The sequence below is a fragment of the Leptopilina heterotoma genome, unplaced genomic scaffold, assembly GCF_015476425.1.
Source record: "Leptopilina heterotoma isolate Lh14 unplaced genomic scaffold, ASM1547642v1 Lhet_148, whole genome shotgun sequence".
In the NCBI taxonomy this organism is placed as follows: Eukaryota; Metazoa; Arthropoda; class Insecta; order Hymenoptera; family Figitidae; genus Leptopilina; species Leptopilina heterotoma.
Genome location: NW_025110866.1, coordinates 774,775 through 795,999, shown reverse-complemented (window position 1 = coordinate 795,999; position 21,225 = coordinate 774,775). Strand labels below are relative to the sequence as shown.

Sequence of the window (21,225 nt, the reverse complement as noted above, 5' to 3'; positions counted from 1 at the left end):
TGAGGAGAACTTGAAATGAAATGTGTTTTTGTTTACTTAATAGAAATTTTTTTTTTGATGATAACTTACTGTTGGCACAATGTTGCTCTAAGCCACACTGAGCACATCTGTTTGGTGAAGCTGCACCGCAACTACAACCGCCGGATGGAACGCAGCAAGCACAATCCTTGCTGGACGAATTAAAACTGCACTCACAGCCATTGCTGCTCTTGGTCCACAAGTCAACTTGACCTGAAATTTGAAAAGAAAATTTCCATTAATTCCCCACAAAGAAAAAATTTGAATTGAATTGAATTTAAATTTTTTTAAATTAAATTTTGAGCTTAAATTTTTTCTAATTAAATAGAATTTAAATTTTTTTCAAATAAATTGTATTGAAATTGAATTAAAATTTTCAATTTTAAGACAATTTTTATGTACAACAGCTGAAATATATTTTTCTTAACGTTTAAAATTACCACAAAAAGAGACAAGTTTTTTTTAGAATAAGAGAAATTAATTTTTGTAACATTGAAAAAACATTTTTATAACATTTGAATTTTTGTCCCTCAAAAAAATATCTTTATTTTCATTTTTAAAAAAAAATTTAATTAAGTAAATATCAATTTAAACTGGTTTTATGTATATAAATGGCATTTCTAAATTACTTTTCGATTTGGTGTAAAATTGATAGCAAAGCAGAAGGAAGAAGCGATCTTTCAGGGGACATCTCGATATGTCAATATCCCGAGAGGAAATACGGTATGGGCACTTGGTTCAACGCTAGTAAAAATAAAACCAACTTTATTGTGGTCGTTCACTGTTGGAAATGTATTTTGGGAATACGGCGAGTGGAGAAAAGTGGAGAAAGTGGTTGAGGAGAATGAAAAAAAAGGAGAAAGAAAAAAAGACAAAAAAAAACTTGGGTTATATGGCTGTTCAGGAAGACAAAGTAGAATACTTGCTCGTTGTGTTGTAAGTACGATTAGAGACGAAAAAAAAGAAGAAAGAAAAAAGAAAAAAAAAGGAAAAAAATTTAACGACAGAAAAAGAAAATAGAAAATCGCTAGGCATTTAAGAATTTCCGATTATTGGATTCTTAATTCAATGATTCTATACCTTGATTACGATAGACGACATAGGGTTTTGTGCCACTGTCAGGATATGTTCGGATAAAAGGAGATCAGGTTAAGATGGATCGGGGATAACAGTAAAGTGAAAGAAAGTGGTCATGGAATCCTTGTGAGCACAGGGTTTTATATATATATATATATAATAAGAAAAAGTACCTGACACGTTAAGAATTTTGACAACTTTAAGCTTGCTTTAAGCTGAAAAATAAACGCGAATTTTTATAGAAGAGGAAAATAAATATTTTTTCGTTAAATTACGATACGAAAAATAAATATTTTATTTGACTCTCATTTCGTTTTAAAGTTAGTAAACAAACAGAAAAAAATTGCCTTCTTTTGCAAATAAGACGCGATTTTCTACTAAAGGCGAATATGATTTTTCACTTCAGGTCTATAAGGGTCGTTCTACAATAAGATGACAATTATCTCATTGCAGAACAATGTGTAAATTTTAATTTTTTGACGTTTTCTAAGATTGCTTAGATTGATTGTAGTTCATATTTATTATAACTATTTATTACATTTTTATCTACTTCATTTGTTACAATACAAATTTTTGTATACTAGTCTAGGTAGAATTTGTTTTTACTACTGAAACGTAATACTGCTTCTATTTAGTAACAAATTTGCATTATGTCTGACTATATCTTTGACTTACACTACTTAAAAAACTACTTTATTTGTTAGAATACAAATTTCTGCATAGTAGTCTGACTAGAAATTCTTTTTACTACTTAAAAGTAACACTGCTTCTATTCAGTAACAAATTTGTTAAATTTTTTACCATGTCTGACTATATGCTCGACTTACACTACTTAAAAAGTTACAAATATCATACAGTAACATTTATTTTAATTCAATTTTGTCTAAAGGAATTGGACTATAATTTTTTAAAACTTTTATATTTTAAATATTCTATATAGTAGTCTGCCAAGAATTGGTTTTTACTACTTAAAACTAACACTGTTCCTATTAAGTTGCAAATATACATTATGTCTGACTATACGCTTGACTTAAACTACTTAAAAATCCAGTTTATTTGTTACAATACTTTCTGCATAGTAGTCTGACTACAATAAGTTTTTACTACTTAAAAATAAAACTTTTCCTATTGTATAACAAATTTTACAATGTCTGACCTAATGCTTGACTTATACTACTTGGAAATCCTGTTCATTTGTTACAATACAAATTTTTGCATAGTAGTCTGGCTATGATTTATTTTTAATTCTTAAAAATTCAGTTTCCATTGAAGAACAAATATGTTTCATGTCTGACTATATACTCGACTTACACCACTTAAAAATCCACTTCAATAGTTACAATATAACTTTCAGGATCTTAATCTGACTATAATTAGTTTTTACTACTTAAAAATAACAATGCTTCTATTTCGTTATAAATTTGCATCATGTCTGACTATATGCTCGACTTACACTACTTAAAAAGTTACAAATGTAGTAAAATTTGTTTAAATTCAATTTTGTCTAAAGGAATTGGACTATAATTTATTAAAACTTTTATAGTTTAAAAATATTTTGTTTAATAAAAGTTTACAATTTTTTAAGGATAAGAGTTTTATAAAAACTGTTAAATATATTTTTCATACTTTTTTTCTGTATATTTTTGTACATAATATGTAGGTTTATAGGATAAATCAGAAAAATTTTTTTCTAGAAAATAGAAAAATATTTTTTTTATTTTGTTAAAAACTTTTCCTATAATAAAAATGAACAAAAAAAATTATACTGATCTAGAGAGGAAAATAAATAAAAAATTTAGGTCTTATTTCGTAAGTGAAAAAGTGAATGTAACCTCAGAATTTAAGTCAATAAGGGTCATTCTGCAATAAGATGACAATTATCTCATTGCAGAAGGTTTTGTAAATTTTAATTATTCACCTTTTGCTAAAAAACATCAAAATTCTTTTGGTAAATATTTTAAAAAAATTCTTTTTTTACAATCAAATTACAAATCTTTATATTTTTCTATTGTAAAATAATGATTGATTGTAGTTCATGTTTATTATAATTATTTATTTTATTTATTTGAAATTTTTATCTAAATTTCCAAGATTTATATTCACAGGCAAAAAAAAATTTTTTTCTACAATAACTTGACTAATAATCTTATATTTGGTGTATTTTAACGAAAATTTCCCCGGCTTCATTGATAGTTTTTTTTCTAGTAGGATTTAGAGCGTGTAATATATATTTTTTTTATCATTTTATCTGGAATTCGATATCTGTGTATAAAGGTTTATACATCAGGGAAGTACAGGACATGTTGTTGAGTTTTTCTCGTGAGCATACAAGCACATCTTTCAATTCAAGTGCTTTCGATGCAGTGGCTTATCAGAGGGAGAGAGCGAGAGAGAGAGAGAGAGAGGGATATGTCTGTATAAAGTAAAAAAAAAATATTTTTTTTTTATTTTAACTTTTTTTTACACTAAAAACTCGTACTCTGTGTATATGAATGTAAAACAGTGAAATAATAGTTGATTGAGATTTTCAAAGGTCATTTCATTGTCCATGTCCACCTGTTTCCAGAGTGAAACTATTGACTACGTCACTCGTTATGCGAATGTAATTTGGATGTTCGTTCGGTCCATATCCGTTCACATGATTCGATTTCATGTAAACTTGCTGCATGTGCGGCATATTGCGAAAATGTATGGGCGGCACTTGCCGCCAATGTCATCAACTCCATTTCACGTTTCACTAACTTGACAGCAATTTTTGAATTTTTTACTACTATTTTTTTTTGTTTCTGTAGGGTAGTAATATTACCAACACGATATAAAAAATGTAACAATATTTTTATTTTCTCTGTAAATATTTTTTTTATTGACTTTTTATTCATGAAACATTTATTATTTATTTATTTTATTCCATATCACCTAATTGATTTTTATGTAAAAAATATTGTAGAAAAACGAGAAAATAAAAAGTAAGAAAAAAATAGTTACGTACAGAAATTAAATTTATAAAATATGAAAAAAAAATTTCGTAAATTTGTTAAATATGTAATTAAAAAATTGTATTTAGTATGAACAATTAATGATTTTATATTAAATAATCATAAACTGTTTTTAAATTAACATTTTTTTTTGGTTTCAGTGTGAAGAACCAGTGTTCGGTGTAATAGTTGCAGAGTAAAGGTCAGTTTTTGCAATTATTCTAATCGTACAATAATAATATTCATATTATAAATTTTTATTATTATATTCTTTCTATATACTTACAAATTCTCATGTGAAATAATTTTTATTACCTATATTCAATTGGTAATTTTAAAACAATTTTCTGTATATTATTTTTCTTGGAAATTTTCGATTAACTTTAAACGATTTCCCCTTGGCTTAGTTGTGTTTATTTCGCGGTCAGTGATTTTCAATTTGATTGATATTCAAACATTGACCGTGAAGAGGTATAATAATGGTTTGTTCTGGAGAAACGTGTTGTGTATGCCTTGGGTCTAAGGGTCCCGACATATCGAACACATTTCCATGCATTTGCACTTTAATTGGCTTTTCATCTAAACAATTCACCTACTGAATTCTAAGGCTTTTACTCTCTCTCTCTCACTTCTTCATTCCATAAATATTTATATCATATATATATATATACATCAAAGTTTGGCTTTTACATTTTAATTAGAATTTATCGTTGTTTGTTATAACATTAAATAATATCGTTCTGAATTTTAACGTTGTTTATCTTTTTTTAATATTTACAATAACACTGCTCCTATTAAATAACAAATTTTTATCGTGTCTGACCATATGCTTGACTTAAACTACTTAAATATTCAGTTCTTTCGTTACAATACGAATTTCTGCATAGTTGTCTGACTAGAATTGGTTTTTACTACTTAAAAATTCACTGCTGCTATTGAAGAACAAATATGTTTCATGTCTGACTATATTCTTGACTTACACTACTTAAAAACTATTTCAGTTGTATTAATACCAGTGTCTTTATAATAGTCTGACTAAATTTGGTTTTTACTACTTAAAACTAACACTGTTCCTATTAAATTACAAATTTATTTTATGTCTGACTATATGTTTGACGTATACTACTTAAAAATCCAGTTCATTTGTTACAATACATATTTCTGCATAGTAGTCTGACTATAATTTCTTTTTACTACTTAAAAGTAACACTGCTCCTATTGCACAAATAGAATACACTGCACAAATTTGAATCCATGTCTGACTATATGTTTGACTTACACTACTTAAAAATCCACTTTGTTTGTTCCAATACAAATTTCTGCATAGTAGTCTGACTAAAAATGGCTTTTACTACTAACAAATAACAGTGCTTCTTTTGAGTAAGAAATTTGTATAATGTCTGACTATGTGTTTGACTTATACTACTTAAAAATCTTTTTCATTTTTATTACTACAAGTTTCTTTATAGTAGTCTGACTAAATTTGGTGTTTACTACTTAAACTCTGAAGAATATAAGTAAACTACAAATTTCCTTATAGTAGTCTGACGATAGTTAGTTTTTACTACTTTCAAAGTTTTAACACTATTTCTAATAATATTTTACATTGAGTCTGACTATATTTCGTTAACAAAACCAAATCTGTGTAATAAAAACAATATTGTTGCCAGCGAGAAACCTTTTTTCAGTGCTATTTATTCGCCTGATAAGAAATAACAACTTTCTGTTTATATATGAATGTATATGTATACATATAAGAATGTACGCTTATATATGAATATTTATGAAACATACATATATACATATATGTGAACATGTATACGAATGAATATGTATATGTGCAGTAATGGCGAAATTGATAATAATGGACATTGCTTATAGGAAAATAGCTTTATTTTGACGTAAAGCTGAGATCTGTTATCAATTAAGTCCATTGAGTGTGGATAGCCTACAGTGGTTTTGTGTGCTATACACGAAACAAGCTACCACTTGTTCTTGGATGATGCCTCTGCGAGTTATCATAATCCGATTTGGTTAATCTGAAACATCCGTACGAACACTAAGCTCGTTTCGGTTCAGAAACAGTTTCAAGGTTGATCTCTACTAATCCTAGTTTACAGAGGACTATTTCTACCGCAAAGGCATCAAGACGACCGCAAAATAGCGACCACTTTAAAATTTCACTCACATACAGAAAGACAGTTTGTAACCTTTTGCTTTAATAGAGGATGAAAACTTCTTTTTTAAAACATTTCTCATATTCGAAGAAGAGATTATTATTCTATGCGAATTTCTTTTTTAAAAACATTTTTCATATTCAAAGAATATGCGAATTTCACTTTCAAAATATTTTTAATATTCAAAGAAATAATTCTTTACAGATTTTGAAACTTAGAAAATGTTTACTTTCTATTAAAAAATCGTTATTTTTTCTATTATGATAGAAAAATTAAAAATGAATAAATAAACGCGGTGATAAATCGTTTTCGAATTTTAAAAGTAAATTGATTCGTTTTCAAATAGTTCAATTTCATTTGTGAAAATTTTCGAAAAAGTATTTCAATTTAAAAGACTAATTTGCATTAATTTGAATTTGAGTAACCATCTTCTTCAAACTCGTGACGAATTAATCGCAAAAGTTACTCAACGTTTTTAATGGTAGATAAATCACTTGCAATTCAGTGAAACGGATATTTTTATCTGATTCAATTTAATTGTTTAGCAAGGGAAACTTTACATTTTCGATTAATTGCTGTTTGACACAACACGTACTGTTTAGTTGAATAATTTTACATACACTGTCTGACTAGACATGTGTTTTACTGCTTTAGAAAAGTTATTTTAAAACAACTTTTATAAAATATTTAATAAAAAATTGTTTTAGGTAATAAATAATCTATTTAAATTGGAATTTTAATATTACTACTCATTACAGAGATGAATAAAAATACTTTTGTATATTTAATTTAAATAATCGTTTTAATATACTTGACTTTTACTACTGGAAAAATTTGTATACTTAGTGTAATAATTAACGCATTTTTACTTTTATTCTGACTATATTTTGATAGTGTTCACTACTTAAAAATAGATTCATTTGGTAAAATGCAAGATTCTATATAGTAGTCTGCCAAGAATTGGTTTTTACTACTTAAAACTAACACTGTTCCTATTAAGTTGCAAATATACATTATGTCTGACTATACGCTTGACTTAAACTACTTAAAAATCCAGTTTATTTGTTACAATACTTTCTGCATAGTAGTCTGACTACACTAAGTTTTTGCTACTTAAAAATAAAACTTTTTCTATTGTATAACAAATTTTACAATGTCTGACCTAATGCTTGACTTATACTACTTGGAAATCATGTTCATTTGTTACAATACAAATTTTTGCATAGTAGTCTGGCTATGATTTATTTTTAATTCTTAAAAATACAGTTTCCATTGAAGAACAAATATGTTTCATGTCTGACTATATGCTTGACTTACACTACTTAAAAATCCACTTCAATAGTTACAATTTAACTATCAGGATCTTAATCTGGCTATAATTAGTTTTTACTACTTAAAAATAACAATGCTTTTATTTTTGTTATAAATTTGCATCATGTCTGACTATATGCTAGACTTACACTACTTAAAAAGTTACAAATGTAGTAACATTTGTTTAAATTCAATTTTGTCTAAAGGAATTAAACTATAATTTATAAAACTTTTATATTTCTGTATATTTTTGTACCTCATATGTAGGTTTATAGGATATATCAGAAAAATCAAAATAGAAAAATAGTATTTTATGATTTCGTTAAAAATTGTTCCTTCTAATTGAAGAAATTAAAAAAATTTGCAAATCAAGGGAAAAAGGTATGACAAAATTCATAAAAGGTGAAAAATGGTGAAAAGGTGACAGTAGAGGTCCCATTAAAATTAGAAATCCACTAAAATGAAAATAGCTCTTTTTACGGTGTGGGTACCTACGATCCTAATATTTACGATTAAAGGAGTATGAATTTCACTTGAAAAAAAAACAAAATTCCTGAAAAATACCAAAACTTTTTACTGTCAAGTCGAAATGGCGCTCTTGAAAAACGTGAATTAGAGGACAATCGCGATAACAGAAATTGCCCTGAACCCTAAAAGCCGTTAAAGAGAGAAAGAGAAAAATAGAAAAGAAGAGAAAGAGATAACTCGGTATATTGCAATTCGAAGGACGTTTTCGACTTCCGGTTGTGTTGAAGGATAGTAGTAGTAGTGGTGGTAGGGATGTTTATCGGAGATCGTGAATTCTGGACGAGTCACCGTTATGGCGATTGTTTTTAAAGTACTCTGCCGACGGTAGACCTGAGCTTTATGGAGCGTGCGGGAAAAGGACGGAGGTGGAGACACAGCAGCAGCAGCAGCAAAAGTTGGCCGCAGTTTGAAATATCGCGTTCCTAATGCAGTGGGGCAAAAACTCGACTGTGTTCCTCTCTCTCTCTCTCTCTCTCTCTCTCTCTCTCTCTCTCTCTCTCTCTCTCTCTCTCTCTCTCTCTCTCTCTCTCTCACTCACTCTTTTTCCCCCCTTTCCTATTCAACCATCGAATTCGCTCAGTTGGCGTCTACCGAGGATATAACGTGTAAAGGGCAGAAAAGGTGGAGAGATCTCTCGTCCACACGCAACAATGCCGAGCTGTATATCATGACCCCGCATATCAGCGGTCCCGGAGGCCATGAATCGCTAACTAGTTAAATCAGCTGGAACAACTTTAGCACACAGTAGTGAGAAAGTAAGCTAACGAGACTTCCTGTAAAATACTCGTGTAACCCTCAGGGAAAGAGAGGAGTATTCAGTTCGAATGGCTTTTAAAATCAATAGTTCCATTTAGAAAAAAGTTTTTTTCTTTAACTATTGAATTTGTATTGGAGACATTGAATTCAAGAGAGAAAAGAATTGACTGCAACTTTTTAAAAGTTGTAACAGATGTGTATATAGTCAGACTTAATAAAGATTTTTCTCGTTTTATATTACAGACTTGTTAGGAGTTCTTTTCAAGTAGTAATAACGAGGAATAGTCAGACGATATAAAATCTTTTTACAATTGTTTTAATGGTAATAAAGTCAGAAAATAAAAGTAATAACAATAATAATGTAATAATATTAATAATGTCAACAAACAATTATTAACTGTTATTATGTCTGACTAAATTTTTCTAGTACTACTTATAAGTAGTAATAGAAAAATTTAGTCAGACTGAACTTTAAAACATGCGTAATTATTTTATATGACATAAAAGTGTTTTAAGTAGTAAAAGACAATTACAGTCATCTTGTACATAAATTTTCAGTACACAAATTACTTTAAGTAGTGTAAGTAAAGTATACAGTCAGACATGATACAAATTTGTTATACAATAGGTGTGATACTTTTAAGTAATAAATACATATTCTATTATGACTAAAATGCAGCAATTTGTGATGTTACAAATAAAGTTGATTTTTAAGTAGTGTGAGTCAAAATATAGTGAAACATACAAATTTCTTACTCAATAGGAGCACTGTTATTTGTTAGTAGTAAAAGACATTTTTAGTCAGACTACCATGCAGAAATTTGTATTGTAACAAATGAACTGGATTTCTAAGTAGTATAAGCTAAGCATATAGTCAGACATGACGTAAATTTGTTACTGAATAAAAGCAGTGATACCTTTAAGTAGTAAAAAAAATTCTACTCAAACTGCTGTGCAGAACAAATGTATTGGAACGAATGAAGTGACCTTTTAAGTAGTATAAGTCAAGCATACAGTCATACATGATACAAATTTGTTGTACAGTAGAAAAAAGGTTGTTTTTAAGTAGTAAAAACCAATGTTAGTCAGACTACCAAGTAGAAATTTGTTTTGTAACAAATGAACTGAATTTTTAAGTAGTATAAGTCAAGCATATAGCCAGACATGATGCAAATTTGATACTCAATAGGAGCACTGCTATTTGTAAGTAGTAAAAACCAATTTTAGTCAGACTACCATGCAGAACAAATGTATTATGGAAGATTGAAACAAATGAACTGGATTTTTAAGTAGTGTAAGTCAAGCATACAGTCAGACATGATACAAATTTGTTGTACAGTAGAAGAAAGTTAATTTTTAAGTATTAAAATGTCAGACTACTATACAGCAATTTGTATCGTAGCAAGTCTAGTGGCTTTTAAGTAGTTCAAGTCAATATGAGTTATGATATTTCTAAGTAGTAAAAACCAAATAAAGTCAGACTAGCATGGAATGAAGAAATGTGTAATATAGATTTGTTTTCATTATTTTTAATAATTGCTTCAAGTTTAGAAATAAAATCAAACAAAAAGGGTGAGAAAGTGTCAGAGAGGAGAGTGACTGATTTTAGTGTACATTTCACATGTATGTCACTATATTTTCAATCGTAACACTCGATCGACGGCCAACGGCGTACAGTGTATTTTCTTGGATATTTATCGTTGGGTCATCCGGTTTGAAATGATAGTCCGATATCCTGAACTACGACAAGTTCGTAATGGTGCATTTAGCATACACACATGATTCCTAGGCGTCGTCGTCAGCACCATGAAGCATTTTCCTATATGTATGTATGTATGTATGTATGTATACAGACTACTTTTTCTATATTCGTCGTTTTTCCAGTGCCGCAAGCACCGAGGACCGTGTAACAGAAAACGATGACTTTATCCCTCTATTTCTATATATACAAGAAAATTTATGGATGCTCGTGTATCGACGATTTCCTCTTCCGTCGGGCACTGCACTTGCATCCGTATGTATTTATAACTACTTTGAAATAGACGCAATCAATGAAGAGGAGCCTTAAATATCTGTAGGAAATCTATTATTATTCTACATTTCCTCAAGATTCTATTCTCTATTATTCTAGATATTATTTTTGGCATTTTATAAAGAATACTTATAAAAAATACCAAATTCTTAAAATTGCTACGAAAATTCTGGTATATTTATATTCATCATCATTTGAAAATAATAAAATCAATTAATTTATCTTTTGTTAATGAAAAATTTTACTCAATTTTAAAAAAAATTGAACTCTATATTTAAATTGTGTTAAAATAAAGTTAAATTTTTTTAAAAAATCCATTGCAATTCAGGCTATAAATGGATATAAAATAAAGTGTTAAATTAAATTCTTGATATGCAACAAAATTTTTAAGCATATAGATAAAATTTTTAATTTTATCTAAAGGTATGACCAATCTGTCCGGAGCCCGGATACGACAGGTACTATTTATACAAAAGGAAGTAGTCTCAAACAAAAGCTTCTTTACAAGAGATGAAATACCTTTATTTTTCTATTATTATTCTTCATTAGATGGTACAGCTAAATAGTGGTACAAACATAAATTAAAACATTTCAAAGAAAGATTAAAAATAGTGAGAAGCGAAAATGAAAAGAGATATTAATTTTTATTTAATTTGTATTCTAAAGGTAGCTTCAAAATTAATTTACTACTTTAAGTCGTGAAATAAATACAACTAAAATTATAGAAAAATTCTACTTTGTATGAATATAAGTAGTTTAAATCAAGTATATAGTCAGACATTATACAAAGTTGTTATATAATTGGATCAGTGGTATTTTTAAGTAGTAAAAAACAAATATAGTCACATTACTATTTAAAGAAACTTGTATTCTTACAACAGAAGTAGATTTTTAAGTAGTGTAAGTCAAGCATATAGTCAGACATGATATAAATTTGTTATCCAATAAAAACAGTGTCATTTGTAAGTAGTAAAAACCAATTATAGTCAGACTAGACAAGAGTTTTTCTTTTAAATGAAAAACTACTGTTTTAAGTATTAAAAAAGTGGTGTTAGACTATCATCTAACAAATTGAAATTATAATAAACTCAATTCTGATATTTTTCAATTTATTTTCCATTGTAACGGTTTATTATATTTATATTTTTCCCAAAGAGATACAAATTTTAGTTGATTTTTTTATGGCATAATGTGAGCTTTAACCAGAAATAAATTTAATATATATTTTCATTCCCGAGTAAACAATATTTCAAAATTCGTACATAAACTTTTTTAATTGACACTCATAAATTTAAACATGAATGACATTAAAAAATGTTTATATACGCAATTGCTAATAAATTAAGCCAACCATATCCCGTTTGAATTTGATCATTTATATGCATTTAATTATCATCATTTTTGTTCCTCTTCTTCTATATACATATACATATATACACTTGTTTATTAACAAATAATAATTCTTGTTTTCCGACAATAATGTGCGACATTATTACATTATCGAATTTTGTTAAGCAACTCTCTTTAATTAAAATTCAATTGAATTTTAATTTTTAATCAATTTTTATTTTATTTAACTTTTTCATTTGAATTACAATTTTTAAATAAACAATAATTTAAAATTAAAAAAACCAAAAAGATACTATTTTAGAATATATTTTTTTAACTAAAGTTACTAAAATGAAAGAGAGTCAAATTGTATTATTTTGCTGATAATTTAATTCTTTTTTCATAAAATGAAATAGAAACATTGAGATTTTGAGGGAAAATTAACTTTCTGCTTTTTATTGCACGTGAGGAACTTTTTTTTCGTTTTAAAGTTTATCTTGTTTTTAGAACTTAGAAAATGTCAGCTTTTCCAATGAGAAAAATGCAAGTCTTTGCTCTTTATTTGCGAATGATCCCTGGCGAAACGAATGAAAGCGGAGTTGATTTTTCTTCCATTCTCTTCTTTACCCTCTCATCACCCTCCATCTCCCTATTTCTCCTTCCACTTTGTGAGAACAATCGAATTCCAATAAAATTGTACACGAAATGAATTTGTCACAATTGCTCCATTTCACATTTTCCACTTTGATTGCACATTTTGCATTTTTTATTTTTCACATTTACAAATTGATTTTACGTTTTAGTTTTCCTTAAAAAAAAGGTTGCATGTTGTTTTAAATAAAAAAGTGAAAAAAATCAATTATTATTCTGAATAATTAATTAAAACAAAATGAAAAAATTTTATTTATTTTATGAATTATTTTTATTTTTTTAGAGGTACAATAATTTATATTAACAAAAAATTGTAAATTGTTTTTTTTAATAAATCTTATATTCTACCAATTGAAGATATTTTTAAGTGGTGAACGACAATTGTAGTCAGACTACTAGGCTAAATTTTATATTTTAACAAATGAAGTAGATTTTTAAGTAGTGTAAGTCGAGCATATAGTTAGACATAATGCAAATTTTTTATACAACAGAAGTGTTATTTTTAAGTAGTAAAAACCAATTACAGTCAGACTACTATGCAGAAAATTGTATTGTAACAAATGAACTGGATTTTTAAGTAGTTTAAGTCAAGCATACGTCAGACGTGGTAAAATTTGTTATACAATAAGAGAAGTGTTATTTTTAAGTAGTAAAAACCAATCATAGTCAGACTACAATGCAGAAAGTATTGTAACAAATAAACTCGATTTTTAAGTAGTTTAAGTCAAGCGTATAGTCAGACATGATGCAAATTTGTATTTCAAAAAATGACGTGGATTTTTAAGTAGTTTAAATTAATTCTATAGTCAAACATTGTACAACTTAGTTAAAGAATACAATTAGATGTATTTTTAAGTAGTAAAAACAAAATATAGTCATACTACTATAAAGAAACTTGTATTGTTACAACAAAAACAGATTTTTAAGTAGTGTAAGTCAAGCGTATAGGGAGACATGATGCAAATTTGTATTTAATAGGAACAGTATTATTTCTAAGTAGTAAAAGAAATTCTAGTCTGACTATTGTGTAGAAATTTGTATTTAACAATGACGTGGATTTTTAAGTAGTTTAAATAAAGTTTATATTCAGGCATTATACAAATTTTTTTTAAACAATAGGACCGGTAGTATTTTTAAGTAGTAAAAACCAAATATAGTCAGACTTCTATAAAGAAACTTGTTTTATTACGACAGAAGTAGATTTTTAAGTAGCGTAAGTTAAGCATATAGTTAGACATGATGTAAATTTGTTATATACAAAATTATCAGTGATATTTGTAAGTAGTAAATATCAATTATAGTCAGACTACTATAGAAAAACTTGTATTCTATAAAATTAAGTTCTTTTAAGTAGTGAAAACTAATTAAAAGATTATAATAGTCAGATTAATAAGCTGAAAGTTATACTGGAATTACTGAAGTGGTTTTTTAAGTAGTGTATATCAAGCATATAGTCAGACATGTTACAAATTTGTATTTCATATTAGCAGTGTTATTTCTAAGTAGTAATAACAAATTCTAGAAATTTTGTCTGGGATTGTAAAATAAAAATCATAAATTGAACACGATTCTGATCGAAACTAAAATTTTCAAAAACTCTTAGAGCAACGTTGAATATTTGATGAAATTTAAAGAAGAATTCGTAAATTCAATTGTATTACAAACTTTCTCTTTTTCTTTATCCAAAAATCTGTCAGAGATTCGATTCTCTTTTATGTAAACGCAACTTTTTTTTCTTTTTGCTTTTGTCGAAAAGAAATAAAAGACATTAAAAAGAGAAATTTTTCAATTTTTCAAAAAGTATAAAGTATAATAATTTGCATGAAAACATGTTCTGCATTTTGAAATTTTGAATTTAAATTCGAACCTTAGAAGGTTCGGTGAATGGCTTTATGAAGGCAGTTGACATAATGTTGGTTCGGTTCAAATAATAATAATAATAATGCTTGGCTGTGCTCCCAAAAGCCTGGCCCACTTTTAGTCCTCCCCCCTCCCTCTACTCCTACTATACTCTACTCTACTCTACCATCGTAACACACGATGCACGTTCATGTGCACGTGGTTGCGCATTCTCTAGTGACATATCTATGCTCACGTGTTCAGAGAAGCGAACCCCTAATGAAAGGAAGCCAAGTCATTGTTGACTTATTGGCGTAGTTTCACCAGTTATTCCCTTAACGGTCACTGAGGTTGGATTTTGCAAAGAAGCTTTAGATATTCATGACTAAGTTTATTCTATGTAGCGAGTCTTGAATTTAAAGTGTATTTTATATGTTTATGTATATAGAAATTGTATTTTAACTTTTGCCCCACTGTTCACAATTAAAATTTCTATTTTGCTTTACTCGGAAAAGTATCTATTCTTGTTTTAAGGGAATTCTTTCTTTTTTTGAATGCATATTTTCCTCTCGAATATATGGCTCAAAAAACGTTCTCTTATTTTTAGGACGATTATTTTCTACGTGAGAGTACTCCTCTTAAAATGAGAGGAAATATTTTTCGAAGGAGTAATATTCTTAATTCAAGATTATAGAGTAATTTTCCTCTTCAAACGAGAATAATTTTTTTCGGTGTATTTTGATTATTTTGTACTTGTGAGTATTCCTCTTAAAATAAGTGTTGATCATTTCATTTCATTTACGATCTAAATTTTTCTTACGAATTTTCAAAAAAAAAAAAAAGAAAAACAGATAAAAAACTCGTTTTGATAATTGAACTGATTTCACGTATATTTTTATTGTTATACATTAAACGTGCTTGGTATTTTAAGAAAGAAGAATTCTCTGAGAGAAAGTCTTGGGGAAAACAACAGGAAATTTTATTTTGATGAAATGGATAGAAATTGACGTTTATTTAAGTATCAAGAATGGGCCCTTGAGGGTCGACCAATAACTTAAAGCGATTTCTTTTCTCCGCGCTCAAAAAAAAAACTTATTCTTTTTCTCCTCATTCGTTTATTTTTCTTCTTTTCCTCCTCGTTTTTTATTTTTTTGTTCCTCAACATTCTCCCAATCTTCTTCTTCCGTCATTCTAATATGCTTCCTCTTCTCAAGCACCAAATCCTTTCACCCTTTGGAAAATCCTCGAGGAATTCGGCATTAATAATTCACTCGTTTTTGGTTCCAACTATTATTATATATATACATACATATATATAGTAATGACTTGAGAAAATCCATAGGAAATGGTTCTTCGCCTGCGCGAGCTTTAAAGTCGTCTCGCTCTCTCGAATACTTTGCATTTCTTAATGCGGAACATCCTTGATCCAAATTTACGTGTCAGACTTCATTCTTACTATTATTATTTTCATTATTATTATTTCTATTCGCATTAAATTCTTCTTAATTAATTCGTTTTTGCTTAAATTTATTATAGAAAATATTGTTTTTACAATTAAAAAATTTCGAATACAATATTTAATAAAATAAATGATTTTTTCTTATTATTTTATAAATAAATAAATAATAAATTTTATAAATAAAATAAATTATTTTTCCTTATTATTTTTTACTCTTTAAATTGAGGTGAATGTTTATAATTGAGGGTGGTCATATTTTTATTTTAACTAAATTGTCATTTATCATATACTTTTTAATTAATCAAATTATTCTACAATTAAATTTTTCTTTCAGGGAATCGATATTAAATAAACTTTTTAAATGAATTTTATTTAATCAAATAATTTAATTTAATTTAATCATTTGAGCTTTAATGAATATTTTCCATTTGACCTAATTAATTAATTTTTTAATTCGTATTAATAAATACGAATTTTCATTTAATTCGATTTTTTGTTGTAACTGAATTTTTATATCCAATACTAATTTTTTATTCAAATTGTCATTTGAGGTAAAAGTCGGAGGTCAAAAATCAAATATAATATTATAATTTAACTGAAAATCGGTTATTTTTTTAATATTAACTGAAAACATTTCAATCAGTGATTAAGGGTCAATTATATCGTTAGTCATAAGGGGAAAATAAATAAAATTAAACAATAGCTCCAAAAAAAAATTGTAAATTAAGACAAAATGAGAAAGAGAAAAATAAACAATAATCATAAATAAAAATTGTATATAAAAATAAACAGGGGAAGGGGATAGTAAAGAAAGAGAGAAATAAATTGAAAATAAACGGAAAAATAAACAAAAATTTAATAAAATAAATCATAAATAAAAATTGGAAGTAAAAATAAACAAGGAAAGGGAAAAATAAAAAAAGAGAGAAATAAATTGAAAATAAACGGAAAAATAAACAAAAATAAACAATAATAAAATAAATCATAAATGAAAATTGGAAATAAAAATAAATATATGTGTATTTCGATAAAAATAAATAAATAAATAAAATATTTAACCCATTTTGTTTATTATATGCTTTTTTCTATAACAAATTTCGTTTGATTGATCTAAATTATGCAAATTCTTCTCTTGTTTATTTATAAAAAATAGAAAATTGTTAAAAAATTAAGAAATAGTAAATAAATACCCATTTTATGCATAATTTTTATTTCTCAATATCAATATTGTTCACAAACTCATTCTTTTATTTTGGGAAAAAAACATTACATATTCCCGTTTATTAATATTTTTATAGAAAATTTACAGTTTTCATAATAGAAAATAATTTACATCATTTCTTTTTTTTTAATTACAATTACGATTTCTTCATTTTTTATAATAATTAAAAAGGTTCGAAAGATCAAATAATTATTTTATATTATAAGAATATTGTTATTGTAATTTCTTCAAAATTATGTACTTAGAATTTTATTAACAAATTTTTAAAATGATTAAATTCTTTTGAAGAATTTTAATAAAATTTTTTAGAATAGTTACATTTTTCAAGGAATTTCTTTAAAATTGTATTAAAAATAATTGAGAGAAGAAATTTTATGAAAAATTTGTAAATATTTGAATTCCTGTGAAATTTTTATTATTTATGAAAATAATTAAATTATGTTTGCGTACAATTTTATTAAATTTTTTTTTAAAGCTTTGATTTCTATTGGATAGTTTTATTAAAACAGTAGAGATATTAAAAATTATTGAATAGAGGAAAATTTTTGAAAATAATTTAAATAATTTTTAGTAGTACAAATCAATTTTAAGCCAGACAGACGTCCTTTAAATGTTTAAAATACAATTTCAGTAGTAAAAGACGGTTTTAGTGAGACAAGTTTTTAAAAGTTTTAAATAATTAAATATTAATTAATAAATTAAATAATTTTGAAGAAGAATTTTATTATTTATAAAAATAATTGGGATTTTGACGAGATTTTTTTTCAGTTTTGAATATAATTGAATTTTGTGATAAGAATTTTAATACTTTTTTGAAATAATTGAATTTCTGCAATTATTTGTAACTTCTTCAAAATTAAATTTTTTTCGTGTTTTTAACTAAAATTCTTCTATTTTTTTGTTTTTTGGTTACATATGGCTTGTTGCATAGCAGGTAGCCAAAACACAAAATTCTTCTATAAATCCTTTATTTTTAATAATTAATTGAATATATATTGACAAATGTAACTAATTTTAGAATATTTTTGAATTATTAAAATTTTTCAAAAGGCATTAAAATTTCTAATTAAATGCATTTAACATTGAAATTTTATAAAATTTTAAATTGAAACCGATTGAAGTTCATTTACTTATGAAAATTGTAAACGCAACTATTTTGAAATTGAATTAATTTTGAAATATTTAAGTAAAAATATTTATTATATAATTTAATTTTTTTTATAGTTTTTCAATTTTTAAGTTATTTAAAAATAAATTTTTGTCAGAAATTGAAAAAATTGAAGATTTTGTATTAGAATTCGTGGTAATTTTATACTTTATGAGTCAAACAAAAAAGACACAAAAATTCAGAATTTTCTTATGAATTCTAAAAATTTAATTTTTTTTAGTACTTTTAATAAAAATTCCTGACATTTCTCTTAATTCTCTATGTTAGAATATATGATTATTATAATTATAATAATATTAAAACTATATATTCCAATTAATATTTTATTTTTATTAAAAAAAAAATTTGAATTATAAATTTTTACGTTCTATTATTTTTAAAATTGCTAATTTTATTTAAAAGAGTGAGTGAGAAGTTAGCGAATTGTTGTTAGTAATATTTTAAATTGATATAGAAAATTTTAGGCGAAACATTAAAAAAAAAAAAAAATTCTTCACCCTTTTAAAAATCAGTAATTTTTAATTGATAATAGAAGCACAATTTATTGATATTATCCGTTAAATTAGAACCAAAAATTGCAAAAAAGAAAAATTTGATTTGGAAAATTTTGGTCGGATTTCTTTTTTTCTTGTTAATATAAAAATAGCGTGACAGTATATTTGACGGGCAAAGGGACAATGAAAGCTGTAATATAATTTCATCGCGGGGATTTGGATATGGAAGCGATGGAAAAAACTGTCAGTGTTATTCGGTTTTGGTGATATCGATTTCTTTGTTGTCGACGACGACAACGGTAAAAAAGATGAATAGTACTGAGGCTAGCTGGCAATACATTCAAGTGACACGGATCCATTTACGAGAGGCGTCGCGACGCCGGCGTCCACTAGTCGCCTGCAGCAAAGTTACGTATACATATACATGTGTATATACATATATTCATCTCTTTTATTAATATAGAACAGATTTACTGATTCATTCATAAATTGAAATTGCAGGTCATCACAATGTTGAACAATTGTAATTTAAACTAATTTAAGTCCGTAATTCAGTAGACAATTAGAATTTGGGTATGTTTCAGTTTTATTGTCTGTTAGAAATGTGATTATTTTTTATGAATAATAATTTTATTATTTATTTATTTTTTAGTTTATTATTCTTCATTGACCAGTGAATTTATAATTAGTTTTTATTTAAACTCGCCTCTTGACCTATTCTGTCAAAATTGTAACATTATTCTTTCCTTTAAAGTTTAAACTTTGACTTTTTCCCTTTAAATTTAGATTATCTTTATTTATTGACCTGTAAATATAAATGAAAATAAATTTTTAAAAGTCAAATTGTTAGATTCTTTTTTTGGTGTCCTAAATTTAAATTCCATTGACTTGTGACCTTTGATTGAATTTAAAAAAAAAAAATTCTAACTATAAATTTAGATTCAACGTATAAAAAAATCTTTAAATTTCTCATATAATTTTAAAAATCGTTTTTTCATCATTTTCGTTTCATAAATTATTTCTTTTTTCAAATTTTAAAATTACAAAGAAAAATTTTAAAAGATAGGAAAAACGCATTTTGTAAAAAGAATTTAGAAATAAGTTTCGAATATACTTTAATAAAATATGTGGATAATTGATAAACAATAGAAATGCTTTATAGAAATATAAAGAAAAATAAATAATGAGAAAAAAATACTATTTGTATTATAAAATAAACGAAACATTTCAACTGCAAATTAATAACATAATCTGCGTTTAAGAAATCATTACATTTATTAAAATCCCCGTATTCATCGGCAGATTAAATTCTCCGATCCAATTACAGATAATAACTGCTTTTTATGTGAAAATAATTAAAACTGTCTTGCTTTCAACCGAACGTTATAAATTATTTTCACAAAATAGTTATTAATAAATGAAAACTCTAATTAAAGGGGAAAATTTCTCTCGACAAAAAGTGTTTAATAATTCGGTTGCAATAATACATCTAGAAACATTTTGTTCACAGATAGTTACACATTCTTCTATCTAGAAAAAGTTTCAGGTGTAAAAAAAAGTGATAGATAAAAAAAATGTTAAAAAAGAAGTTTAAAAAAAAGAAAAAAAAGAGAAAAAAAGAGAAAAAAAGAGAAAAACCAATGTATATTGTAACACCACACATATATGTACACAGAACTTCGATTTAACTTCAGAATAAAATACCTTTAATATTCTTTCTATTGGCCTACCTCTGCAGAGTTCAACTGCTGTCTGCTAAAATCTATATATCAAGTACAATATCACGCGTGTAGCGTAAATTCAGCAATTTTTCCAATATGTATGTGTGTGTGTGTGTGTGCAACTGCTGTTTTCCTGAGAAATACTGCTAGTCTAATAAATTCAGCTTTACAATTTTAAAATTGTAATACAAAAAAATGTTGTTTTGAGAATGTGTGAGAAAGTAAAAAAGAGAAATAAACTTGGTAATTTTCGCAATAAGATAGATATTTTAAAATATAAAATTGCAATTCAGATACAATTTTTTCTTGATCTATTTGATTAAATAGAAAAATTGCCTATTCTAACCTATTTATTAAGATACAAATTTTCACGATAGTGTCTTTTGAGCTTAGACTAAAATTAATTTTACTCAGATAAATTGTTGAAAAAAACTTGATCTTTCAGTAGTACAAATCAACTTTTAGTCA

The 21,225-nt window shown here is 26.3% G+C and overlaps 1 protein-coding gene across 3 annotated transcripts in view; it reads right to left on the bottom strand.

Annotated features, from left to right (window-relative positions):
- Window positions 1-21,225, bottom strand: part of LOC122498345 (cubilin-like) — a 247,097-nt gene that overhangs the window by 132,202 nt on the left and 93,670 nt on the right. For all 3 annotated transcript variants that reach the window (XM_043606030.1, XM_043606029.1, XM_043606031.1), the window contains one exon: window positions 70-231. In XM_043606030.1, coding sequence (XP_043461965.1) covers window positions 70-231 — 162 coding nt within the window. The remainder of the gene's footprint in view (window positions 1-69; window positions 232-21,225) is intronic.